Here is a 27,760-nt window from a genome sequence, read left to right on the forward strand (position 1 = left end):
TTCTATGTGTTCATCAGAATTTCTTTTACGGATTTGGAACAACTACGGTGAGTAAACGGTGACAGAATTTTTGGGTGAACTATCCATTCAAGACTATTTTAATGAAGCATAAAATGTGTAAATCAATCTATCATAACACAGATTCACTGGAATAACTTCAGATCAGTTAGCCTATTTGAACAATGTATTAAATTACTCACAGCTGATAATTGAAATATTCTATATGAGCCGACATTTGAAGCAAATTGAATCAAACTTTACTGTTTATATATGAACATATATTTAATGATATATACATTTGTAGATTAAATTATATAATTGTGCTCTTTATCATATTGTCTCAAGAGTGAGCTGCAAATAATTTTGAAACCTCTGGCTAATGATTTGTTTTTTTCAGTGACTCATTTGGAATTGTGTCTCGGGTCAGTAGATGCTGTTTAATAATTATCAAATGAAGTACAGTGTTATCTTCATTCTGAATACCTCATTCTAAGATACACTGTATGCTCTCAGGTTTCTGTTTCCTTTGCTCGGACACGTCAAATGAAAAACCTTTGTATTCCTTTGTTTTCCCAAGGGCAGTATAAAATAGTCTTATTAGTGCATTACTTAACTCAACAAAGCCATTAAAAAGCTTTTTAGATATTGTCTTCTAGTCTGAGTTTTTTAGGTGCAGGTGCCTGTACTGTAAAACTAAATAATCATTAACCTTCAATGAAACTCAATCACAGGCATTTCGACAAAAAAAGAGAAAGTGTTTTTAAAACCATTAAAAACTCACAGTATAAGTAAATGTTAATTTCTATGCCATGAAGCATCCAATATTAAAGTAGGTAAATGATAACGTTTTAAAATGTATAATTAGATAAAAAAAGATATATCAAAAAATATAATTGCTTAAATCAATGTACCTCAACGGTACGACTTGTTAAGCGCCCTCTGTTGCACACTAGGGGTATTGACAGCTTTCAATATAGAGCAGCGCTGACGGAGGAATGTCATTGTTACCGGGGAATTGGTATTCACTCCGCGGGACTATAGACGTCTGAGCATGTTTTCGGCTCAGGAAACTTGGAGAAGTGATTTTGCGAGACCGGTTGTGATTTTACTTAGTATTACTCCCTGAGAAAGGTAAGGCACCTCCGTGGAAATGTAAATTTAATGCATGAGATCTAAAGTTGTTCTGAGATACACTTTGATCTAAATCTAAAAAGTTAGGTGGGCTTGCACTTGTTAAAGTGAATGCATGTAGAATCGCACTGGAACATCTTTACAGAGAAATCGGCTACAAAACCTACAATTGTTCTCGGAAACATTTTGAGTTTTGCTAATGGCAGATTAATGGGAGATAAAAGTGAGACCAAGAAAAAGAAAAATAGTGTTTGAGTTTGTTAAACATTGTTTCGTTTTTACATCTATTTTTTAAATATTTACAGCCAATATTCTTTACTGGCTGATGCTCTTTTCACATGTTGTTTCAGTGTTAAACAAGATTCACCCCATCACTGTTTTAATAACTTCGGATTGACTCAAAGGAAATTAAAGTCACAAGATGTCATTGAACTTCGGATCGAGGTTTGCTGTTGTTGATATTTTCTTAGGTTACATGCTCTCCCTGCAAACAGAATGAACACACGTGAAAACTACAGTAAAATGTCTTATTTAAAAATTTAACACTTATTTGGGTTATCTTATTCAAGCCATTATAATGGATAATAGTCCAAAGTCTGCAGATCATAAGGAAAGTGAAACTCCAAGGTGTTGGGACAATAACCATTTGCTGGCAAAATGTTCTATCACGTCAAAGTGTGGCTTGACTTGGCCATTTGATTTGTGTGCAGGTTTACATACGTTTGCATACACTGCTTCCTTACCTTTTTCTTTTATTCATAATGTTTTTAAAGGAGCATTCTTGAATAAAGGCGTTGCCTACATGAGTGACAGGTGTATTGTTGTGGCTTCTGAATCTGATTGCAGGATTGCATTTTTATTGAAGTTTGTTTTGACACGAATATCAAATATTTGATCCTCAAAATGGCAGTTAATTCACTGCAAAATGATACAAGAGGAGGACACCGTTGGGACAGATTAATTACAAATATGTGCATGGGAGGATAGTATTTGTCACTGAACCCTTTGTTTTTCTTTCAGAACAGTTTAGTTTTAATTGTTTATTGATGTTTTTTTGGTGCATTTTACCATGAAAAGGTTGTTGACTCTTTTGTAAAGTCTGTTCTTATGTTCAACACTTTTATTTTGGTGTCCAGTCATTCCAGTCTTCACAGTGGGTTTAATGTGACTGAATTGTGTCTGCAGGCAGCCTGCTGTGTTTTTCCGTCCTGTGCGCCCAGTAGGCTACTTTCTCAACAAACAAATCTGAAGTCATGTAATGTGTTCATTGTATCTACTGACCTAGTTGAATCGTGTAACGTTGTTGAATAGAGGTGACCTTTTATTACAGTCAGGTCTTATCTTTTTTACTCTGTACACCACCACAATGGATTTGAAATAAAACAAAGAAGATGTGCTTTAACTGCAGACTTTAGAAGTCTTTAACTGCAGAAGCTTTCATTTGAGGGTATTTACATCCAAATCAGCTGAACGGTTTAGGAATTACAACAGTTTGTATATGTGCCTTCACACTTTTTAAGGGACCAAAAGTAATGGGACAGATTAACAATCATAAATCAAACTTTTACTTTTTAATACTTGGTTGCAAATCCATTTCAGTCAATTACAGCCTGAAGTCTGGAATGCATAGACATCACCAGACGCTGGGTTTCATTCCTGGTGATGCTCTGCCAGGCCTCTACTGCCTTCAGTTCCTGCTTGTTCTTGGGGCATTTTCCCTTCAGTCTTGTCTTCAGCAAGTGAAATGCATGCTCAATCAGATTCAGGTCAGGTGATTGACTTGGCAATTGCATAACATTCCACTTATTTTCCTTAAAAAACTCTTTGGTTGCTTTCGCAGTATGCTTCGGGTCATTGTCCATCTGCACTGTGAAGCGCCGTCCAATGAGTTCTGAAGCATTTGGGTGAATATGAGCAGATGATATTGCCAGATATCAGAATTCATCCTGCTGCTTTTGTCAGCAGTCACATCGTCAATAAATACAAGAGAACCAGTTCCGTTTGCAGCCATACATGCCCACGCCATGACACTACCACCACAATGCTTCACTGATGAGGTGGTATGCTTTGGATCATGAGCAGTTCCTTTACTTCTCCATACTCTTCTCTTCCCATCACTCTGGTACAAATTGATCTTGGTCTCATCGGTCCATAGGATGTTGTTCCAGAACTGTGAAGGCTTTCTCAGATGTTGTTAGGCAACTCTAATCTGGCCTTCCTGTTTTTGAGGCTCACCAATGGTTTACATCTTGTGGTGAACCCTTTTTTTATTTACTCTGGTGAAGTCTTCTCTTGATTGTTGACTTTGAAACACATACACCTACCTCCTGGAGAGGGTTCTTGATCTGGCCAACTGTTGTGAAGGGTGTTTTCTTCACCAGTGAAAGAATTCTTCGGTCATCCACCACAGTTGTTTTCCGTGGTCTTCCGGGTCTTTGGTGTTGCTGAGCTCACCGGTGCGTTCTTTCTTTTTAAGGATGTTCCAATCAGTTGATTTGGCCACACCAAAAGTTTTTGAACATCATTTTACTGTAATTGCCATTTCATAGTGTAGGAAATTCAGATAATTGTTTTGCTGAATCACCCTTCTCACCAATTTCATTTAAAATGCCCTCACATTCTTTTATTAGTCTTTGAGGATTCGACCGCAGGCAAAGCACTTGTAAGAACGTCCATGTCAGTAAGACAGTACATTAAGCAATGTGGCAGATATTCTTCTTGAATGAAAACATGCTATTCATCTTAGGGAGGCAATAATATGAGAAGTGCTTTCAAAGTTTAGGAGGAAGAGAGAAAGGAGGTTTTTGTTTGTTTTTGTGTTTTAAAAATGAATATTCAACATGTTTGCAGGAATTGCCTTTTTAATGTTATAATATCAGTTTTCTAAAGAATATAAAGTTTACATGGGTGATGGTATATCTCATTGTATTTCACTGTTAACAATGCTGAGCACAGAGATGAGAACAGATGTGTTGTGTTGACAACTTTCCTCTTACAAAAACAATCACACAAATGCGAAGAGGTTTCCCCAAATGTCAATGTCCGGCGTGTTGTAAATATTTTGATTTGTTGTATATAAACTGATGTTTTTCCTTGTCTCTCTTGATATATTGTCGACACATTATTCATTCACTTATTATTACAGATAAACATAATCTTTGTCTCAACCATCTTCATCATCTGCTACTTATTGTTCGGCAAACTTATCTCGAAATGTCTAAATATTGACTGTCTGATATATTTGCCTGCCACTAATAACTAATAAACAGTTTAGCTGTCTCTTTTAAAGATTGTTATGATATTAACATACACTAGTCATTCCTATTAGCCTGTTTACTGTATTGTCGATTTATGAGTTAATAGGCAAAACAGCAAGTTATTGCAAGTGTACGTTTTAGGAATTGTTAAATCCTAGAACACTTGTTTCAATGTGTGCCTTCGATGTTTCTATTGATCTGAAACCAGTACTGTCCATTTATTGCCCATCAAATAAAGATACATGTTTCAAATAACGCGAACAGGAAGTAGAATAATTACAAAATGTGATCGAACAGAAGACTTATTTTGGCCCATTGGCCTCATTCCGCCCCTTCATAATGGGATAATGTTCATAATGTTTTTCCTATCAGCCCTCATATACTTTAGCAAGCTCTTGAGATTAATGCAGTGAGCTTTTGTCTCCACATTGTAAAACACATGCAGTGACCCTGATGGTCACCGTAGTGTAGTCTAATGCCCAGCTTGTTGACTGTTTAAATGGTAAGTGCTTTATTGCATTCCTCCTTTACATGCAGTAAATAAAGTAACTTTATTTGAAGTTCATTGGTCATGCCCCTTTCTAAAACATAAATCATTATAATCGTGTAGTTTTAAAATAGAGGTGAGTACTCTGGTCTAGTACAAGTGGCACAGCATTGTTATTTGATGTTTAGGAACATGTCCATTCATTTTTCTATTTGTGGCTGGTGTTTTGAAAATATGTTCCCCTGCATTTCACACATTTAGCTTAAACACGTTTATTTTGCACGTTGTGACTTGAGGCTTATTTAGTATTTATTTTGATTGTATAATATGTTCTTAACTAGTTCTGTAAATTAATCTTTGGTTCATAAATGTTGCGCTGTACCCTTGTTAACCACCTGGTATCGTCCCCACATGAATGTTACTCTCAATGCAGTATGTGACCGCTGGGACACGCATCGTCTAAACTGACCCTAGCTGCACCTTGTTGTTGTAGTTTTAGATGGTGCATCTGGTGTAAATATTTATCACAAGTAGGGCTGCTCGATTATGACAAAAATCATAATCGCGATTATTTTGACCAATTTTGAGATCCAGATTATTTAACACGATTACTCATTAACCTTTAAAACAACATAGAAAAAAAACTCTTGTCTTTTAGACTCTGAAAAATGAATGAAAAGGAATAGCACTGCTGAACCACTGTAAAGGAAAGTTGTGCGCTGTGGATTGATATTACAAGAAAAGAGAGGATTCTTGCAAAATGGAATACGTCACAATAATCGGTTATCTCGATTATTTTGTTTTTGTAATTGATGGAGGACAAAATTGACGATTTCGAATCGTTTTCGATCAATTGCACAGCCCTATTTCTAAATGTTAAAATACAAACCTTCAGAAAGACAAAATTGTCTTTAGTATCATGAGAAACATACTTTCAGTCAGGTGGGTTTAAACATTTTTTGTGAAGTATGTTTTCCAAAGTTAATCTTTTTGCTAATATTTATTTGTCTAACAAAAGGGTTGCCTTGAGCTCTTAAAAGGGCTTATTAGTTTCCTGCTTAGACATGTTTATCTGATCATGAGTTCGACATCCACTCAACCAGAAACAAGTCCCTATTGGTCTTCACATTATTGGGATTGTCTTACAGTTCATGCACAACCTGTCAAAACAAGTGAAAGGCACTTGATGCTTTTTTTCATGTCCAATACTCCTTAATATATTATGTCATGGCTCATATACTTCATGTTACTGTAGGGAACTCACATTACTGCGTTTTACAATCTGACAATATTTTACTTCACTATGGGATACTTCACTGGAGAGTGGGAAAAAACCTTTTCACACATTTATATGCACAGGCTTGGGGGAACCTATCTTTTGAAAGAAGATCCACACAGGTTGTCTTTCAGTTTTGTGCTACAGGGCTTTTTACAAGCCATTCCTCCAAAATAAAGTTCATCATTTTCTTTCAGACTCTGTCATGTGACTAGAGTTACATAAAAGTTTTTTTGAAGAAGGATTAGATATGAAGTCCTGTAGTCAGGTTCGTGAAGGCTTGAATAAATTGAGTCATTTCCTCATGTCTCTCAAACCCAAATTGATTTCTTTCCTTTGTATAAGAAATTATTACATGTTTAAAAAATCTTCACCCATCTTTTGGGTGCAGTCCAAGCGTTCAGACCGGTTTGTAATTGGGTCGAGTTCATATAAAAAGATTATCAGACTAACGATTTTTACCTTCATTCATGAATCGAAGGCTTGGTTCTTATTTTGTGTTCTGTGGAAAATAAACCAACATACATGCTTAAAGGAACAGTTTAACAAAAATGAATCAGGCCTACTCTTTAAGTTGTTCCAATGTTTGCAACTGAGATTTCTGGGGCCCCAGAACTGTTTGTTTTCCTAAATTCTTCAAAATATCTCATTTTGTGTTCAACAGAACAACAACAAAATTCTTTCTGGTAGTCAATGGTGCCCGAGAAATCTTTTTTAAATTAAAAAAATTATAATTTATTAACACATGTACTTACAAGATGTTAATGGAGTGTACAAAGGATCTACAGTTTGATACATTGAAAGTCGTATTTCACAAATGGAATATATACAAATGTATAATCTCACAGACAAGATAACATTTTACTTACATCCCAAATACAGGTGATGAACATTTTAAAATTTTGAACATCATAAGAGAAAAAAAACAAGAGAGAAAAAAGTAAATAAAATAAATACTAAACAAAAGCAAATGTTACACAAACATTTGTGCCCGAAAAATCTCTTTTCTAACATTCTTCCAAATACAGTATCTTTTTTTGTTTCAACCAAACAAAGAAATGAATACAGGTTTGGAATAATGTGAGGTTGAGTAATTCATGACAGAATTAACATTTTGGGTGAACTGTTCCTTTAATACAACATGACTGTGAACTTAACTATACTTTTTTTCAGTTAATTGCTCCTTTAGTTACAGCTTTCCTTGTATATCACCCACCCTGTATTATTCTCTCTCTCCTCCCTCTCAATTTCAGGTGTGAAGCAGTGACTCAACACCTGCACCGGTACAAATCAACCTCAATACCTGCAGGACAAATCAGGACTTGAATCGTTTGATGGTAAAGAAAACAATGGTTTCGCACGACAGTGTCCTCCGTTCCTGTGTCAGAGGGACCTACAGTTGTCACTGGAGCAGTTCCCATGACACGCGACAAAAAGTGAGCTTCATTCACCTGTTTTATACATACTTATATCTATATCAGAAGATCAACAGCTTTTTTTTGTCTTATAACAACATGCCTGTGAAAGAAACACAGTCCTAAGCTTATGTGTTTCATTAAAGTTGGAGAGAAAGTTTGGTGGGTAAAAATGTCCCTAACCATATTTTTGAGTTTAACACTAATATCTGAATGGTTGATAAGAATGAGGGACCAGGATGTTGGTCCAGGATCACTTATGCCACGTTTGCATCTTCCACAATATAAGTCAGTTAAATAAATAAATAAATGTACAAGCATACTAATTTATAGCCTCTCTATGCATGCATTGCAGATGTCTTTGCTATCATTTTAAAGCATTTTTGCTTTGTCCAGGAGAATATGCAGAACCTTTTAAGTGTAAGAGACTCGTTTACTGAGACTTATAAATGTAGAACAGAATCACAGAAGATTGTTGTCGTTGAATGTCTCCTTAATGAACCATCGTCATGTAAATGCTCCATATCTTAAAGTGAGATCAAAGCTTTTGTTTGTGGAGTCTGATGATGGTAAAAGGCAGAAAAGTACGTCCATTAGAAGCCTGAATATTCCTTTGATTCATGTCAGAAACAGTTATGGCACTCATTCATTCTTGTGTGGGATGGACGGGTAGTATACATGAGAATATATCTGCATTAGTAAACGAAACTCAGCTTGAGGAGATATGGCATTGCTCCAGTACCTTGAGGCTGTCATTTGTGTCTAGCCCATGACTTTAAAGAATCACACCCAAACAGGTGGAGTGTTGAGAGAAAGCTTTAAACCGTAAACCAACTTGTTGGAAAACCGCAAAAAGCCTTCTGTGTGAAATGTCCCTTTACAATGCACCTGGCTTTTCCATATTTCAATCAGAAGTTAACATTGTCCTCAAAACACATTTAAGTGAGTTAATAGGGCAAGGAAAGTTCTCTCAGTATGGTGACAGATAGACTGGTCCATGTGTACACCTCCTGCACCAAAAGGGCAGGGAATCTGCATTTCTGTTTGGGCCTGCTGATAGTTGACAGTGACAGACAATGTCACACCATTCTTTACCCCTAAAACGAATTGTGAGCACTTAACCTGTTCTGCCTTTCTTTTTAGACGGCATGCTGCGGGTTCCTGTTTCTGTCTTTTGTGTCCATACTTGCCCTGAGTTGGATTTATGTTTGTTTTATTGCTTTCAACGACCACAGTGATCTAAACTGGTGAGCACGTATAGCCATGCGAAAAAGAGGCCACTCCAAATTGAATTAGAGTGTTTATGAATGTACTATTTATAGGTACATTTTATTTAGTAAAATTATCTTTATTTTAACGTATTATTTAACTTGTGACAACTTTTCTCCCATTTTTCAAATGAAATGTTTTTCTATTTGAATTTATTTGCAGAAAATTTAAAAAGGACAAATGTTGAGATCTTGAATATGTTTATATTTATTTACATGTGTTGTGGAATCACTTAAAATATAATTATATTTTGGAATAGGCCTGTTTTTTCTTTCTCACATTTTTTCAAATTGTTTTTGTCATTCCTGATGTTTGTTTTTGTAGAAATTTCGACAAACTGGAATTAGCACAATATTTGCAGAAATGCTGATTAAAGTAAAAACTGAAGTGGCCTACAAATTGTTTTGTAAATACATTGGCTATGGTTTAAATGTATTTAAATGATAATAATTTAAATTATTACACTGACAAAACTGACTAAATTTCCCTGTGCAGGTTTATCTTCACAAAATTAAAAACATGGGTGAACTGGTATATGATAATGATGGTCATCTCTGCTGTGGTAGCCACATACTGCCTCCTTTTACTGGTAAGACGAAATAATTACAACACATACAATTGGTAATAATTTTACGCAATGGTTTGTGTAAAAAACTATTTTTCATTTATTACAGGTATTTGGATTAATACATTTTGCAATAAGAGAACCATTGGTTTTACACTGCCTCCATAAGGTACTCTTACATGGCAATCATCTTATTTTACAGAATTCAGAATTTATGATGCACGTTTTGTAAATACCGTTAACATTGATAAGAGACAAATAAAACACTTTAAAAGTTTTACGGTTTTTTTATGAGCCAGAAGCTTCAGTATAGTTAAATAAATAATCACTGTCCCTCTGAAACATTGTATATCCAAAATCTCTTTCAGGAAATGGAAAAAACACTGTACTTTTTAAATGATTAAATACGTTGTTGTCAAAGTTGACAATTACTTTTAAATACATTTTTTTTGTTAGATATTTGCAAAACCCAGCGACAAACATAAAGTTTGACTAATCATTATGACAAATAAAATAAATGACCCAATAAGGTCTGAATTCGTCTTGCTACAACTCCCTAACAAAAAGTTTTCAGTTTCATATTTACATCACAGATGAGTCATATATCAAGTAAAAGCTCTTACTATTAAGAATATCACTGTATATCAAACACTTAAGAGTAACATAACACAGTAAATGTTGTCCAAATTATTGTCAAATTGTTATCATTTTTAGGGTTTTAAATTTTTGTGTAAGAGGTTAAGGGCAGCATGTGGGACATTCTTGGCAGGCATGGTACTGAATGCTGTTTATGTGTCTCTGTGTTCTCACAAGGTATTACTGTCTTTGGGTCTCCTCGTAGTCACCCTGGGTACAGCTGGATTTAGTGTTAAATGGATGGAGGAGTGGCATACCATTGAAATGTCATTTCAGGTATGAAGTAGAAACTGACATTCATTGATTTATCACTCCATAATTGTTGACTTGAGTTGTATGTCTTTTCAGCTTGTATGCATATCAGCTCAACTTAGAAACGTTAGTGTCAAGAAGCACATGATTTTTTACTGTTATTATGTTGTGCTGATAACTTATAACTTATAATAAGGCAACATATCACAAGCTTGTTTTTGAGTTAACTCAACAAACAGAGAGGTTATTAGTTGTCACAACATAGTCATGTTTACCTAATGATCAACAGAACTAAAAAATGACTTTGTTGGGTGAACGTAAATAGAGAATAAAGATTGGTCATTTGCATCAGACAGACCAAAACTTGGATCAAATAACTGTGTATCAATTTGTTTTGAGTGCATTTATTTTGGTTTCGCCATTGTGTCATGCAGTTAACTCAACATTGAACACACAAATCTCAACCATGGTAACAATCAAAAACCATCATTCCTTAAAAAAAAACGCCAAACACAGCAGATAACTAGCAGTCACAACAATATTAAAGCATAAATTAAGCCAGCAAGAACTAAAACACTCATCTTTGAAAAGAAAACAAACAAGAAACAGAATTGAACATGCTACAATGCATCTTTGGAACTTTCAAACCGAAACAATATTGTTTGTTCAGAATACGCTGTTTTGTAAGTTGGGTAAACTTTCTGACGCATTTTGGCCAAAGACCAAAGAAACTTAGTCCAGTCAACAAAATAATCTTTATTAGAAATATGGTTAAGCTAATTTTGTCCAGTCTATGCAAAATAATAATTTGACTCCTTTGACTAAAAATTCTATGTTCATAGGGAGAACATTTTGCAAGTTGGATGTTTTACAGTGAGAAACAAAGCTTTTCAAACAATCTTTTTGTTGTACTGTACATATTCTAAAAGTCTCTTTCTTTGGTTATAACAGGCCACTGCTCCTTTCCTGCACCTGGGTGCCGTGGTGGCTTTGACTCTGATCAGCTGGCTTGTCTTTCAGAGTTATCACAGAGCCAAAATGGCTGGTCAGTAGTGGCCAAATGTCGACACAAAACTATGAGCAGTGACCAAAAAATATTAATGAAAACTGTTAAAAATGATATTATTAAAACTGTGAAGTTAAAAGAAGTGTTGGATATATATTTTCGGGAATTTTTCTCACTATTTCTAATTGTCCGTTGAGTTTGTAAATCTTGTTTTTTGTCTATTAGCTTGTAAGTTCTTTATAATGATGTCCTTCCTGATCGTGTCGGCTGCGGTGTTTCTGTGTCCTCTTGTGATCTGCTCTCCATGTGTTACCAGTAATCTTCCCCCAAAGCCTGCCCTTGTTGGACACCGTGGTGCTCCTATGGTATGTTGAAATGCCTTTAGAGTTTCAATTTCCCACTCTTTGTTAAAACACGAGGCATGTGTTTGCACAGGCAGACCTATCAGAATTTTGTTCTCTAAACAAATGCTGTTTGCTCAGTCGTGTTGTTGTTGAAGCGCAGGATGAATGTGACATTATTTGTTTCTCAATCCATTTTGCAATTATGGCATCTTTATGGCAGTTGTAAGCCTTGTCTTGGAGTGACGTGATTCATCATCGTTTTGGTTAAATTTAGTCATTTGTAAGCATAAGTAGGTTACTAGTTGTCACCATTTCGAAATGTAAACTGAGTGGTTAACAATCTTCAGTTAGCATGATTCGAGTCAAACACAAGAGGATAATTTCCACAGACAGGGAAAGTGGAGGGATCTGTAGCTTTGTAGGTTCTACAAAATCCCCCATCTTAGCTTATGTCAAAATAACAAACAACAACCATAAAAATAGATAAAATAAAGAAAATGTTGCTAAGAAAATTTGAGTATCAAGTTATTTTGTAATGGTGGTTTAGCATTATTAATGCAATTGAATGTTATTGTACTGTATATGTTCAGTTGGCTCCAGAGAACACACTGATGTCTTTCAAGAGGAGTTTACAGTGTGATGTGGAGGCATTCGAGACCGATGTACAGCTCAGGTACAGTTTCTCCTAAGATGGAATAGACCATTGCTTCTGTTGCAGTTATAATAATGTTGAATTTTTGTTATTTCAGTAAAGACAAGAAGCCTTTTCTTATGCACGACCATGAGTCAAACTTTCTGCTAAGAACGACCAATGTAAAAAATACATTTACTGATCGAGGAAACAGCACACACACTAGCTTCTCATGGGAAGAGTTACAGATGTTAAATGCAGGGGAATGGTTTTTAAAGGTGAGATTAATAAATATTCTATTTACATTTATATTTTTTGTGTTTGATTAGGTTTTCATACAATTAACAATTTAATTCATAATAATGAAATAATATGATATAATTCTATTAAAATCTAATATAATTATGTAGTATGTTGTATGCAATCAAAGTATTATAATAAATATAATAATATTAGAATAATAATGATAAAGTAATAAAGTAACTCTTAAAAAATAAAAGTGCCACAACACTTCACAGAAACAAAAGTGCAACCGGATGCAACCGTTGTGATCCGACATATGGTTTGTTCTAATGGGTTAGTCTCGCTGCACCGCTTTTATAATGGGTTCTAATGCATTTCTAACTTTTGTCGCATCGCACCAGTTGCATACGGTATGTAACCGTTTATGGTTCCACAAAAGAACCTTTCAGTCAAAGATGCTTGGAAGAATTCTTACCTTTTTATAATCTAAAACCTGAAAACATTTCCATTACAAAAGGAACCTTTGGTGTAACAGGGTGTCGTGATGTGTGAGGAGAAGAACCCAAGTGCAGGCAGACACGGATGATGAAGGGGTAACAAGGACTTTAATAACAAAATACAAAACAAACATCCACGATGGGAAAACACTAACTAAACTGGATACAAAAAACTGAAAACAAACTCATCCCACAAGGGGGGCAAACGTAAACAACTAGGACTAACAAACAAGGAACTCTGAAACCATACATGAACTAGGAACACTACATACATGGCATGAAACGTGGAAACAAAGCAGGATACATGTACAGCATACAAGAGCAACGAACCAGCACAAGACGATATACAAGAGGGCATTAAATAGGGGAACAAACACAGGATAATTACTAAGGGGCAGGTGAAGGTAATGAAACACTAATGGGAAGGCTAACGAGACAAAAGGGCGGGAAACACTGACGAGACACGAGAAAGCACATGGCATGTCAGAATCAAAACAAAGCCATGTCTTTCTCACACAAAACCTAAGGCTATGCCATGACTCCGCTGCAAGACCAAGAATAAACATGACATGATGGCGGAATCATGACATAAGCCCCCCCTTAAATGAACACCACCAGGTGTTCATCAAGGAGTAGACTAACAAGACAGGGCAGACTGGGACAATGACAAGACAAGGCAAAACACTGTAAACAAGATCAAGGGCAGACAAGCATAAATTACAAAGGGGTTGGGGTGACATAATAAAAATAACAAACAAGGGAGGGGGGGAGGGGGAACAACAAAGTTCATGGGGGGAACACATGAGTCCATGGGGGGAAGTCCAAACGGATTGGGACAAGGGGGAACAGTTCTTGTCCCTGGCGCTCGAAAGCGCGGAGTCCCAGGGGACTTAGGGGACACCCTGGGGGGCGGCGCTCGAGAGCGCGAAGTCCCCGACAGGGCAGGACTTGGCGCCGGCTGGAGGGCCGGCTGGGGAACATGGCTTGACGCCGGCTGGAGGGCCGGCTGGGGAACATGGCTTGACGCCGGCTGGAGGGCCGGCTGGGGAACATGGCTTGACGCCGGCTGGAGGGCCGGCTGGGGAACATGGCTTGACGCCGGCTGGAGGGCCGGCTGGGGAACATGGCTTGACGCCGGCTGGAGGGCCGGCTGGGGAACATGGCTTGACGCCGGCTGGAGGGCCGGCTGGGGAACATGGCTTGACGCCGGCTGGAGGGCCGGCTGGGGAACATGGCTTGACGCCGGCTGGAGGGCCGGCTGGGGAACATGGCTTGACGCCGGCTGGAGGGCCGGCTGGGGAACATGGCTTGACGCCGGCTGGAGGGCCGGCTGGGGAACATGGCTTGACGCCGGCTGGAGGGCCGGCTGGGGAACATGGCTTGACGCCGGCTGGAGGGCCGGCTGGGGAACATGGCTTGACGCCGGCTGGAGGGCCGGCTGGGGAACATGGCTTGACGCCGGCTGGAGGGCCGGCTGGGGAACATGGCTTGACGCCGGCTGGAGGGCCGGCTGGGGAACATGGCTTGACGGACTTGGGACCACCGGACTTGGGACCACCGGACTTGGGACCACCGGACTTGGGACCACCGGACTTGGGACCACCGGACTTGGGACCACCGGACTTGGGACCACCGGACTTGGGACCACCGGACTTGGGACCACCGGACTTGGGACCACCGGACTTGGGACCACCGGACTTGGGACCACCGGACTTGGGACCACCGGACTTGGGACCACCGGACTTGGGACCACCGGACTTGGGACCACCGGACTTGGGACCACCGGACTTGGGACCACCGGACTCGAGACCGCCCTCCGTTGCCTCTTCTTCCTCAGCCGAGCCACCCGCCTGGTGGGCGGCTGAAGGAATGACGAGAAGGGCACGGGCGGCTCGGGATTGGAGGCCTCGGACGAGGACCCCCAGGATTCCCGTCTGCCACGCTTGCCACCAAAGCTGACTGCGGGTGAGGAGGCTGTAGGTGGTGGAGCAGATGGTGTGGTGATGCCCATAACCCCGATCTGCAGGGCACGACCCTCTGGAACTGCGGCCAGCGGAGATGAATAGCCAAGTTGGCCTGAGATCCTGAGCTCAGAGCGTGCGACGGCGCACCTCCACACATCCTCAAACTCCAACGGCTTCAGCGATCTCATCTCCGCTGGCGAAAGAGGGTCCCTCAGACCGGCGTTAAAAAGCACCGCCAGCTCCTCCTCACCACGGACCATCTCCTCTGCGACATCCAGGAACCTGCCCAAATAACTTTCCAAGTCAGTATTCCCTTGTTGGACGCCGCAGAGAAGACGAGGCTTCCGGGCCCGTGTGGTCATTGCTGCCTGCTGGGTTCAGTAATGGCTGGTTCGTTCTGTCGTGATGTGTGAGGAGAAGAACCCAAGTGCAGGCAGACACGGATGATGAAGGGGTAACAAGGACTTTAATAACAAAATACAAAACAAACATCCACGATGGGAAAACACTAACTAAACTGGATACAAAAAACTGAAAACAAACTCATCCCACAAGGGGGGCAAACGTAAACAACTAGGACTAACAAACAAGGAACTCTGAAACCATACATGAACTAGGAACACTACATACATGGCATGAAACGTGGAAACAAAGCAGGATACATGTACAGCATACAAGAGCAACGAACCAGCACAAGACGATATACAAGAGGGCATTAAATAGGGGAACAAACACAGGATAATTACTAAGGGGCAGGTGAAGGTAATGAAACACTAATGGGAAGGCTAACGAGACAAAAGGGCGGGAAACACTGACGAGACACGAGAAAGCACATGGCATGTCAGAATCAAAACAAAGCCATGTCTTTCTCACACAAAACCTAAGGCTATGCCATGACTCCGCTGCAAGACCAAGAATAAACATGACATGATGGCGGAATCATGACACAGGGTCTTTGACTGTTAAAGGCTCTTTATGGAACTATATAGCTTGACAAACAACCTTTAACTTACATTTTTCTTATTCAGTATTCCAAACATTTATCGGACCAGAATTTCATGTTCAATCGCATTTTAACTTTTAACTAGATAGAGCAGCAGATGTTGTTTATATATCTTGAGGAAAATAAAAACAATGTGTAGCAGCTGCATGATAAGAGATTTCCAGTAAACTTAACTAAGTTTGCAAATAACTTTAAGTCGTCTAGTTTGAGCAGATTCAGAACTATTCATTTACATGTACATTTGACATGTTGTGATATCAACATGACATTTTGGATTAAAATTATATCTTTTGATTTATCAAATGCAGACAGATCCATTCTGGACGGTGTCAAGACTCACAGAAGAAGAGAAGATTCAGAGTAAAGAGCAGAAAGTGCCATCTCTTAATGAGCTTTTAGATCTGGCCAAAGAGCATAACGTCTCCCTCATATTTGATCTGAAAAATGAGAACAACTTCTCAGAATTTAATGAAAGCGACTCCTACTACACAGTTGAAACCATCAAAAAATCAGGCATCTCACCGGAAAAGGTCATTTTGTGTAAATGTATTTTTTTAATTGTATTTCTTTTCATGAATATTTCCAAATTATATTACAAAAGACATTTACAAAGGCCCTAAGCTGCATTCGAATTCAGTTTCAGGAAGAATAACAAATTAATGTATTTATATCGATATTTAAGCTTTTTTAAAAGGTTTGCCATATTTGTATGTTATTAATTTATGGTTTCATAGTACCACTAAACAACATTGTTAACAGTTGTGATTCTTTTTAGATATGGTGGCTTCCTTCAGAACACAGGCACAAAGTGAGCAACATTCAACCAGGCTTCAAACAAGTGTATAAAATTGTGTCGGCCATGGATGAGGAAGGGGGAAACTTTCTGAATGTGAAATATAGTTCACTGAGCGCTCATGAAATAAGGTGAGCGCAGGAAGATTAGCTCATCTAACATGCAGAGACATGGTGCTTGTGTCATTAACGTTGGTATGATCTCTCAAACTGAAGCCAGTCACGGTTCTCACGCCAGGTTATTTTTTAACACAGACAACAGAAATGCTTGAAAAATAAGAGAAATAGACCTACCAATTATTTCTTAGCAGCAATGCTTGCGTTTCAAAATCTGAACATGGCACTGTTTTCATAGAGAGTAACTAGGATTTTCTTGCGGTTTGTCATTTTAACGGACAGTAACGATAAAGAAATAGTCCAATTAAACAAGAAAAGCTTGACTGATGAATAGCAATGTTAAAGTGCCACGCCACAGTCTATTTCTGAGAGAGTGGCTTGTTGAAACCTGTCAAAAAAGATCAGGTAATATAGAGCCCAAGGCATGTGAACAGATGGAAAATAATAGCTTTGTTACTTGTATGTTTGTTTTTATTCTCACCGCACATTTGTGTGTGCTTGTTTTTACACTGCACAGTAAGCTGCGGGAAAGAAATGTATCGGTGAATGTGTGGGTTGTGAATGAGCGTTGGCTCTTTTCATTACTGTGGTGCTCCGGCGTCACTTCAGTAACCACCAATGCCTGCCACATCTTCAAAGACATGAAAAATCCTGACTGGCATCTGGTAAGTCAAAACCTAATTTCAGCTATCACTGTGTGTTCTGCCATTCTCTTTGTCAATGACACAGGCTTGTCTGTATATGTAACACCACTTGTATCCTTTGTGTGTATGCGTGTGTGCTCAAAAATGAAAGATGCCTGATTTGTACAAGGGGATATGGATTTCGGCTGATGTGATGTCTGTGCTGTTGATGGTCGGGCTTTTTCTTTGGCAAAGGTAAGAACCCTCCAAATGTCTCCAGAGTAGCTTGTTGGTCAGTTCCTCCTTGTTTAGAATTAAAAGAGCATGTTTGTTGTAATGTACTATTTAATTGATCACATATGTGAGACGTTTTTCCTCTTTGTTTGTCAACAGGAAAATGCGTGCTCGCCAAAACAGAAGTGAGAGAAGTATCCCTCTGCTTGGAGTCTGAATGATGTCATGAAAGAGGGCGTGTCCTTGTTTCGCCATTAAAAGAATACTGAATGCTCACCATTTGTATATTATGTAAATTATATTATATATGGTAAATGTGACAGATGTTGTCTTTTAATGCCGTTTTTTGAGAATGAGAGAGAATCTGTATTTGAGATCAGTTTCTCTGCAGAGGAACAATTTGTGCGATGCTGCCATCTCTTGACAATTTCATGTCATTTTAGCAATTTCCTTCATACAGTATCATGTGATTGTGTGTGTTACCTTCAAATGATTTTTTCTTGTATGCTTATGTTGTTCCCAATTTATTCAACATTTTATACTGTGTGTATTGATGTAGTCTAGATTTGATATATTTTTTACTTTTGGTAATCACGGGCAATCAAGACAAATTTAAGAAGTTATAACTCTATTACATTGTCAAATAAAAATGTGTAAAAGTAAAATATACTTTTACCCGTAAAGGTATTTTATAGTATATTCTCAGGTATTTTCTCAGCCTCCCCGGGAAAGTCTATGCCAGGGTACTGGAAAGGAGAATACGGCCGATAGTAGAACCTCGGATTCAGGAGGAACAGTGTGGTTTTCGTCCGGGCCGTGGAACGCTGGACCAGCTCTACACCCTCTACAGAGTGCTGGAGGGTTCATGGGAGTTTGCCCAACCAATCCACATGTGTTTTGAGGATTTGGAGAAGGCATTCGACTGTGTCCCTCGCGGCATCCTGTGGAGGGTGCTTCGGGAGTATGGGGTCGGTGGTCCTTTGCTAAGGGCTGTCAGGTCCCTGTACGGCCGAAGCAGGAGCTTGGTTCGCATTGCCGGCAGTAAGTCGGGCTTGTTCCCAGTGCATGTCGGACTCCGGCAGGACTGCCCATTGTCGCCGGTTCTGTTCGTAATTTTTATGGACAGAATTTCTAGGTGCAGCCAGGGGCCGGAGGGTGTCAGGTTTGGGGACCACACGATTTCGTCTCTGAGATTTGCGGATGTTGTTGTCGTGTTGGTCCCTTCAAGCCAGGACCTTCAGCATGCTCTGGGACGGTTTACAGCCGAGTGTGAAGCAGCTGGAATGAAAATCAGTACCTCCAAATCCGAGGCCACGGTCCTCAGTCGAAAAAGGGTGGCTTGCCCACTTCAGGTTGGTGAAGAGTTCCTGCCTCCAGTGGAGGAGTTTAAGTATCTTGGGGTCTTGTTCACAAGTGAGGGAAGGATGGAACGGGAGACCCCGGGGAAGACCTAGGACACGCTGGTGGGACTATGTCTCCCGGCTGGCCTGGGAACGCCTCGGTGTCCCCCCGGAAGAGCTAGAGGAAGTGTCTAGGGTAAGGGATGTCTGGGCATCTCTACTTAGACTGCTGCCCCCGCGACCCGGATAAAGCGGAAGAAAATGGATGGATGGATGGATGGATGGATGGTATTTTATAGTGTATAGAGAATAATCTCTATTTTCATATCTAAGTCTAACTGTAATATTGCATTAAAAAACTTTAATACTTTCTCATGAAACTTAAATGTCTTTGATCATTACCTAAGCTGTCAAATGTCATCATGCTTTTTGCAGAAAAAGTGGAAGTAACTTTAAATTAGTCTTCAAACCGGGGTCCGTAGGCCCCACTTTGCTTCCAAAAGGTTTACAAGGGGTCCTCAGAAACCTAGAAGTGTTAAAGTGAGAAGAAATGTTATATTTCTAAGTGTTTATCTGTTTTTTTTGCTACATGCATAGAGCTATGCTTTCGCACTCAATGTGAAAGTTACTACATTAAAAACAAATATTTGAATTGAAAATGTCTCTCCAGGGCCAAATACATCCAACAAATGAAGCCAACTATTTACATTTACCACATCTAATATGTATCTAAGTTTCAATGTTTCGTTACACATAAAAGATTAGATTTGGATATGTTTTAAAGAAAGGGTTCCCCCACTAAAGGTTCATTTTATTTTGGGGTCCTTCCTTGGCATCCCAAAGTTTGTAACCTCCTGCTTTAAACCACAGACATCCTAATCGCAAGTTCACTGTTTTCTCCAACAGATGGCAGGCGACCCTTCAAAATAGTATTCCAACTTTCATTTTCTGGCAAACAGGTTGTTTTCCCAAAGCCTCTCGAAAAAAATATTTAAAATACATTTATTTATACTATTAATATACGAGAAGTTGAATATCTTTTTTTGGATTCATACTTTAATATATCACACAGCCAGCCTTCGACATTCTTCGGCAAATGAAGCAATGTTTTTTCACAATGTCACGCCCATTCATATACTCCGTTTGTATACATGTAGTTCTGTTTTATTTGTTATATTTGTAATAATGATGAGTGTGATAGTGTTACTGCAGACCGCCCTTCACAAGCTTTTCCTCGAAACTTCCTAACGCAGGAGCCAAAGGCAGATAACGGGACTAACGGTGCTTCCCCCACTCAATACTTCCACTAGCGCATCTCCTGCCAACTGGAGTAACTTCTGTCAGTAGGCTAAACCTTCCCAAAACAACACATTCGTATATGTAACAAGACTTTCACGTTTGGTCGGAGAGAACTTGATGGATTTTAAAGCTTTATTTTCGTTGAAGTAGACGAAACACGCGCTAACTTTATATCGGATTCACAGCACCGGGTTTACAGCTGCCACAATCTACACATCATGGTCCATAAATATGGTAAGTCGTGTCAAATCTGAATCACGTTTCGTAGTTATTATCTAGTTCACGTCGATATCTATGACCACGTTCATTACTTCCAGTAAGTTTGTTGAGCTTTTTCTCGGTGACGATGTGTGGATTCTCAAACAGGTTTATTTAGGAAACTCCCTCGGGAAACAGGAAGTAAACCTAAAGTTCATTTAACTGCGTTATTCTTTACAGAAGCTCGCGAAAGACTTTATTTAAGACATCTCAAAATGATGTTTATGTGGTACCTCCTTCCTGTAACCTCCTCCCTTATCCCGGCACCTGAAGCCACGTACTTGAAGTTTTAAATAAATATTATACTTATTGATACAGTAGATATGCTTTTAAAGGTCAGTTCTTGCAAAATTTTAAATCATTTTGTGTTCCACAGAAGTAACAGTAATAGGTTTTAAATGACATACTGGAAGTGTGAAAAACTAGATTTTATTTTGGTGAACTATCCCAAGTGTTTTGTCAAACTAAAGGCTAAAACACCCTTTTGCTCAGATTTGCAGTCTGGACTTGTTGGAGAAAATCTGTGCCAGTCTGCAGATTTGATCAGTCGGTGTGTTTCTGAAACTTTCAATGATGTCTAGCTGAAAAGTCATTGCTTTCAAAAAAGTCTAGCTTTTAAAAGTCTTGTAGTGTATTCCAGCCATTAGTCAAACATGTATAATATTGCGAACTACATCTGTATGCTACATGCTACTATTATGGCACCTGCTTGAACGTTAAAGGAACTGAAATGTTTTCATTTATTAGCTAAAAGAGGACTATCATTATTTGTTATCCAATGTAATTGCACTTTTTACACAAAGAGTCGCTTAAGTTTTCTCCCATCAGATGAGTGTGTGCTGTTCATTTATTTTTATCTGCATGTTAAAAAATATTTTAATGCTTTGGGTAAGTTGAACATCTGGCAACACACCCATTTGAGAGGCTCTTATAATTATAGGCAAGTAGACATCTTCAGTGTCTAACTAGTGCACACGAAAGCTCTTCAGAATTAAACATACTGTCTGAACAACTAAAAGTGTGCACAGTGTCACAAATAGAGTGTGTGTAACAGGACAAGCATTAAAACAAATTGTAGAATAGTAATAAGTTAACACATGATTTTTCCGTGTCATTTATTTCAGATACTAAAAGAGCAGTTGGAGTACTGAAGCAGTACCAAGCGAGTCTGACCAGCCCAGAGGAGCAGTCTCTGAAGATCAGTGTGGAAAAGGTCTCTTCCATCTTTGGTAGCCACCTTTTTCAGGCTCTGCTGGGTGAGGTTTGTTTCTGTGTAAACTGTATTGGCTCTCAAAACAAACAATGATTTACTGTATTATTATCACTTATTAAGGACTGCAGCACATTCTATCCTGTTACGACTGTTCAACTTTCTATGCACTACTTGTATTTTTTCTAAAATACATTTCGATTTTTTCTATGAAGCAGCTAAAGGCTGTTGTACCCTACCAATGGGTTATGGATTATTTTGTTTTGGGAAATAGAAAGGTAAAAAGGCACTTATTTACAAATGACATTAGCCGAGTTTTGATTTATTGGATTAATAAAAACGAAAGGGTTCTTACAGTTTACAACAAAGGGTTGTCTGTGTTGACCCGTACCTTTTATTTCATGAAATCATATTAAATGGGTCTTCACTGTTGTAATGGCTCATGCTTGATCTTTGCAGGGTTTTGAGAGCTAAATTTATAAATGACAAAACGCTTCCTTTCAGCTTTTCACAATGAGTCAGACTTCTATAACCCCGGATGATAAATGAACTCTGTAGATATGCTCTATCAGTTGAATCACGTCTCAGTTTCTTCTTAAAAATGATGCTGCTAATGATGATGTCATGCCACAACCAAAATAAGAAAACTGAAGAAAAAATAATGAAAGTATCCCTAATCATAGTATGCTGAAATTAGTATTCTCAAAGTACCCGAATGGTCAAATTAATAAATGTTAGCATACTTTTCATACGAAATATTCAATGAATAAATACTTAAATGCAAAGAAGAGCTGTATTCTGATCACAGAGTCGTCTATATCTATGCGTCTATCGCATTAATATGTCCCAGTACGCGCCTACAGTTCTGCTTCGCACTAAAATGTATATACTTTTCCTTAACAAAAGTAGCTGAATTGGGACGCAGCAAGAGATTCTCAAAGCATATAGCTGATCATTTTGCAGTGTCTTAAAGCAACAGTTCACCCATAAATGAATATGTTGTCAATGTTTATTAACTCTCATTTGCAAATATAATAAGTCTTGTTGTGTGGATGGTTTGACTGAGCACATTTTTGGATGCGCTAATCTATGATAAGCAACAGTAGGTCACACTGTCATGCCTGTCTATTTCCTTCGTACTAAAAAAAACCTTACTAACTTATTTTTAGTGTTTGTTCTGCAAAGGAAACAAATTAGTCCCATTATGAAATGGTTGAGTGGTTATCTTAATTACCAGACCCGGGCTGTAACGAGGCCTGCTGCTGCCGTGATGTTCACGGGTACCACCACAGGGGCTGTGACCTAGCCATGGGGTTGTGTTGCCATGGGACTGTCGTGAGGAGAGAGACAGGTTTCCCCTCATTTTAACCTCTGGGGTTTCTCAAGAGCTCTATGGCACACACCTATCAATATGATCTTGTGTATGAGAAAAGCATAAAAATGACACAAATTGATGTTTGGAATTTTGGAAAATCATCTTGAATCATACATAAATTAAGCTTTTGGTCAAAAAGCAAAGTCTCTTAAAGCAAAAAATTAAACATTTTATCATGTCTTTTCAAACCTTCATGACTCTTTCTCAGATCACAAAAGAAGATATTTTGAAGAAGGTTGTTTACCAGACAACCAGTTAGCCATACATCATTGACATCCATTGTATGAGTACAAAACCACTCAAAATATCTTCTTTTCCATTCCACAGAAGAAAGAGCCATACATTGGTTTAAATGACATGACCTGTTTTTGCGTGAACTATCACTTTAAGGGCTATTAAATGATACGTCTGCCTCTATACTGTGACTAGTGTCAGACATCACGTATCGCCAACGGCCCGTTGGCTAAATGTCTAACGAAGGCACACTTTTCTAGAAACACTTCAGCACGTTCAAAGTCGTCATCTGATTGGTTGAATTTCACTGGATTTCTGGTGTTGCGTTCTTTAACGGTCTGCCTGTGAGAGGTTCACGGCATAAACTTGTAATCATTGTTGCTGCTGTTAACTTCTGACACGTTCGGGGACATTTCCACGCCTCTAAACATGATGTGGCACAAAACAAAACGTGATTGGTTGCTTTACCTGTCAGTCATATTGCCTCTTGGGTGGGCTTCTGCCAAAGAAAGCTAAAGGGTAATTGATCATTTTTTATAAAAGAAATCTCCTGACATTAAGATATATGTGCTTTACTAGGCCCCTGATAAAACTGTCCAACTACAGCAGACCTAACAGATGTTTTAAATGCCCTTCATTTATCTCAGTTTGAATCAGACCCACAGCCTGAAAACTGGCATAGCGCAGTAAGCGGATAAGAATTCTCACATTCCAGAAAGAGGTCAGAACATCAGCAAGAATGTGGGCTAATGTGTAGGTAGATGGATAAACAAATAGTTCAAGGCTGCAGTGAAATATCTGCTCTTAGGCCAGATTAGGGTTACGTTTTGTGGAGGTCGACACTTTCTGTCTCTCAGGTACTGAGGAGAGAGGTCATGTCAAGGCTGAGCTCTGAGCAACATGTGGTTTCAATCATCTCTCCAGCCTCTTGGGTGTTGGCCAGAGTTTAAAAACGGAATACAATATGAATTCTAGCGTAGAAATATCTCTGCTTTTGCTACGTAAGTGTTTTTAGGAGCTGCATGCTGTGCGTGTAGTGTGTGAATAATATCTGTTTCATGCAAATAGTTAAAGATATTTGGAGATCACACATGTTATCTCCAGTCATTAAAAAATGAATTGATGCCACATAAAACAAAGGAATTAGAACAACAAAATAATGATCATCACATGTATGGGATGTATACAGTTGCCACATGTAACAATACAGCCCTGTGATGGTTGGGTGGAAGATTCGACTGTGGATTTGTTTGGTTGTCTGCATGATTGCACAATTCTGAACAAAGGTTTCCCGAACTGCACACTCATCCCTTTGTTCCTAAACATACTAGGACGGGTTACATGCCCAAATGTAACCCTATATTAACGCGCAGGTTTACATTGCTGGGTATTAAAAGTCTGTTTTTATCTTATTTACAGTAAGTTCCTCTCAGATACAAAAGTATGTCGGTTTTACTTCACAGTGAGTAAGAACATGAATGAAAGCAGCATTGCTTGGATAGTAACCGATGGAACGTTTTAGATTCTGTATCAGTTCAATGCTCAAAAGTAACTAAGGTTACTAAGCAATCATTTACTAAACAAATAACTTATGTCATCATTTATTCACCATCATGTCGTACAAAACCTTTATGACTTTTTGTTCTGATATTTTAAGAAATGTCACAGTGGTCAATTGATGCAGTGTTGTTTGGTTAATAGCGTTCTTTAAAAATATCTTCTTTTGTGTTCTGCAGAAAGTCACAGAGGTTTGGAATGACATGACGGTGACTAAGAATTGTAGTTTTTTTGGCAAACTATCCCTTGACATATCAACCAAATGTATAAACACAGCTCCAACAAATGCAGTGTGTCCACTTCATATTGACATAGAAATTAAGTGTTAAGCCCATTTAAAAGTATCGGTTTTGCAAAATAAATTCTGTCAGCAGGGACGTGTAGTTACGCAAAATAAGCTTTCCTTGTTCAGTGGCCAGGAATTCATGCGGTCTTAGGATTTACTGAGTTCAGGGAACATACTGATGGAAAGTTTTTTGGGGAAAAAAGCTACCACAACTTCGCCCGTCTGCAATAAACGTTCCTGTATATCAAAAGTATTTAAATGTGTTTTAGACATCTGAGTTTGAAAAGTGTACATACAGCAATAAAATGCAGTCATGTATTAGAAATGGAGGCTATGTTTACATTTAGACTGGTTCTTAGAGGGATAAGGTCACCCAAAAATGAAAATTATGTCATCATTAACTCAACCTCAAGTTGTTCTAATCCTGTGTAAATCCCATTGTTCTGCTCAACACACAGAATGATATTTAAAAAATGTTTGAAACCAAACAGTTCACTTCCATAATAGGGCATAAAATTCCGCATTTGTTAAAATAACATTTTGTGTTCAGCAGAAGTTTTAGGCCTGATTCACATTTCCCGGAACATTTTTGCATCGAGATGGAAGTTGTTCAACTTTTCGGAGTGCCGTGTGTGCACCGCAGGTCATTTGAAGAGAGAAAGAGGCGTGGCTTATGCAGTGACCTTTATATTGCTTGTGTGGCGACCTTGGTTGTTCTAAAAGGCGCCATGAAATAAAATGCATTATTATTAATTAAGAGACAGTTCACACAAAAATAATGTGATAAGATAAAATTACTTATTCATTAACCCTCACATCATTTAATACGTTGACATGACTCTTACTTTTGTGAAAAGAAGATATTTTAAGAAGTGTCCATACAGTCAATGAGAGCCAATATTGTTCTTTTACCGACATTCTTCAAAATATATTCTTTTGTGTTCTGCAGAAGGAAGAAAGTCATACAGGTCTAGTATGGTCAATAATGACAAAATGTTTAGGTGAAATATCCCTTTGAATGCTCATAATAAGAACAGATAGCTATGAATAATCATGATCTGCTATGTTTCAATCAGTAATTTAAAGAGTAAAGGTCTCCTCGATGAAGACTTAATTCAATACTTACACATCTTTAAAATGTAACATTAAACACAGCTTCACTAAACAAGGAGGCGTTTCTGCCTGACATACTTATATAGTTCCATTCATCACACAGCTGAATTTATTATAATCATCCGCTTTTTAATGGAACTCTCTAGTTTACTTTTCCCTGTGTCCTTCTGTCTTTCTCTCTCTCTCTCTCTCTCTCTCTCTCTCTCTCTCCCTCTCTCTCTCTCTCTCTCTCTCTCTCTCTCTCTCTCTCTCTCTCTCTCTCTCACTCTCTCTCTCTCTCATCTGGCGCTGGCCAGCCAGGCAGTGAAACTGCTTCCCACACACTGTTCCCTCCCACTCACACTGGCTCACACAGACACAGCCATGATGAGTCATATAGCCCCATTCTTCTACTGTCTTTCCTTCTGCACCCCAGTGGGACTCCATTACTGCCCCTAACAGCCCCCCCCCCCCCCACACACACATGCATATGCATCGGTAGTCCAAGTTCTATCCCTTTTTTCTTCACGACTCCAAAAAAAGAGTTTGTTTTCTTGCTAGCTCTTTCTTGTTCCGTCTTAAAAAGGATCCGCTCATTTCTTCCAGCGTGAAGGGGGCTCAGAGCGTGTCAGGCTTCAAAGGGACGGCGAGGTAACAAGCATCTTGTTATGTTATTAGTGCGGGCTGCGGGCCCCTGTGGGAGTGGGGGTGACATCAGCGGTATTGTCTCCCTCCATTCTCATCAGCTGGTTGCTCCTCTGTTGGTGACCACAGGCCAAAGGCAGTTAGTGACCTTAGAGGTAAATGAGGTAAGACGTGTGGAGGGTGGAAAGGGTTGCTGAGGACACAAATAGTTTGGGCTTTAAGGGGGAGGAATGGGCATGGAGTTATGGCGGTAAAGAACAGCGAAGCTTTAGCTGCATAACTGTTACTCGAAGTAGAAAAAGTGTTTAGTCAGGCCTCATTTTACTTTTAGATGCTTCCTTTTTTATTTATGGTCTAAGTAAATACAATTTATGAGAATGTGCATATATTGTGCCAGAGAAGGTGTTAAACAGGGCTACTACTTTTATAAAATTGATAAAAACAAATCAGCAACTAATTTTATAACAGATTTGTTTGGTGTGCAGACACAACTTTAAAGTAATGAAAAATGCATTTCTAGGAAAAGAAAGTTGCTCTTGTGATGTAGTGTATCCTATTTGTTTGCTTCTGCATTGGATAAGATGTGCAATATTTGATCAATAAATAAAAGTAATTAAAAGGACTGTTCACCCCAAAATAAAAATTGTGTCATAATTTACTCCAGATTTGAAACATATTGAGGGTGAGTGTATGAAGACAGTATTTTCATTTTGGGGTAAATT

At 38.7% G+C, this 27,760-nt stretch overlaps 2 protein-coding genes across 2 annotated transcripts in view; both read left to right on the forward strand.

Annotated features, from left to right (window-relative positions):
• Positions 1–954: 954 nt before the first annotated feature.
• On the forward strand, positions 955–19,452 carry gdpd2 (glycerophosphodiester phosphodiesterase domain containing 2). Its single transcript, XM_079479575.1, has 15 exons — positions 955–1,131; positions 7,405–7,587; positions 8,710–8,813; positions 9,331–9,424; positions 9,510–9,569; positions 10,214–10,312; positions 11,240–11,333; positions 11,520–11,659; positions 12,229–12,311; positions 12,388–12,547; positions 16,285–16,506; positions 16,752–16,900; positions 17,403–17,550; positions 17,681–17,763; positions 17,902–19,452. The coding sequence occupies exons 2-15, from the start codon at positions 7,486–7,488 to the stop codon at positions 17,957–17,959; spliced, it is 1,596 nt and encodes a 531-aa protein (XP_079335701.1). The 5' UTR covers positions 955–1,131; positions 7,405–7,485; the 3' UTR covers positions 17,960–19,452.
• Positions 19,453–20,511: 1,059 nt separating this feature from the next.
• dlg3 (discs, large homolog 3) overlaps positions 20,512–27,760 on the forward strand; it is a gene marked incomplete at its 5' end in the record, with an annotated part of 71,596 nt that continues 64,347 nt past the window's right edge. The window contains 2 exons of the mRNA XM_079480417.1: positions 20,512–20,615; positions 21,764–21,895. Coding sequence (XP_079336543.1) covers positions 20,600–20,615; positions 21,764–21,895 — 148 coding nt within the window. The remainder of the gene's footprint in view (positions 20,616–21,763; positions 21,896–27,760) is intronic.

The sequence above is a fragment of the Barbatula barbatula genome, assembly GCF_947034865.1.
Source record: "Barbatula barbatula genome assembly, chromosome: 18".
NCBI lineage: Eukaryota > Metazoa > Chordata > Actinopteri > Cypriniformes > Nemacheilidae > Barbatula > Barbatula barbatula.

What these genes read in the sequence shown, in the direction of transcription:
- gdpd2 (XM_079479575.1), top strand. Translation starts at nt 7,486, where the DNA reads ATGGTAAAGAAAACAATGGTTTCGCACGACAGTGTCCTCCGTTCCTGT. An exon ending in CATACTGCCTCCTTTTACTG is followed by an intron (nt 9,425 to 9,509) that starts GTAAGACGAAAT and finishes CATTTATTACAG; the next exon opens with GTATTTGGATTAATACATTT. An exon ending in GACACCGTGGTGCTCCTATG is followed by an intron (nt 11,660 to 12,228) that starts GTATGTTGAAAT and finishes GTATATGTTCAG; the next exon opens with TTGGCTCCAGAGAACACACT.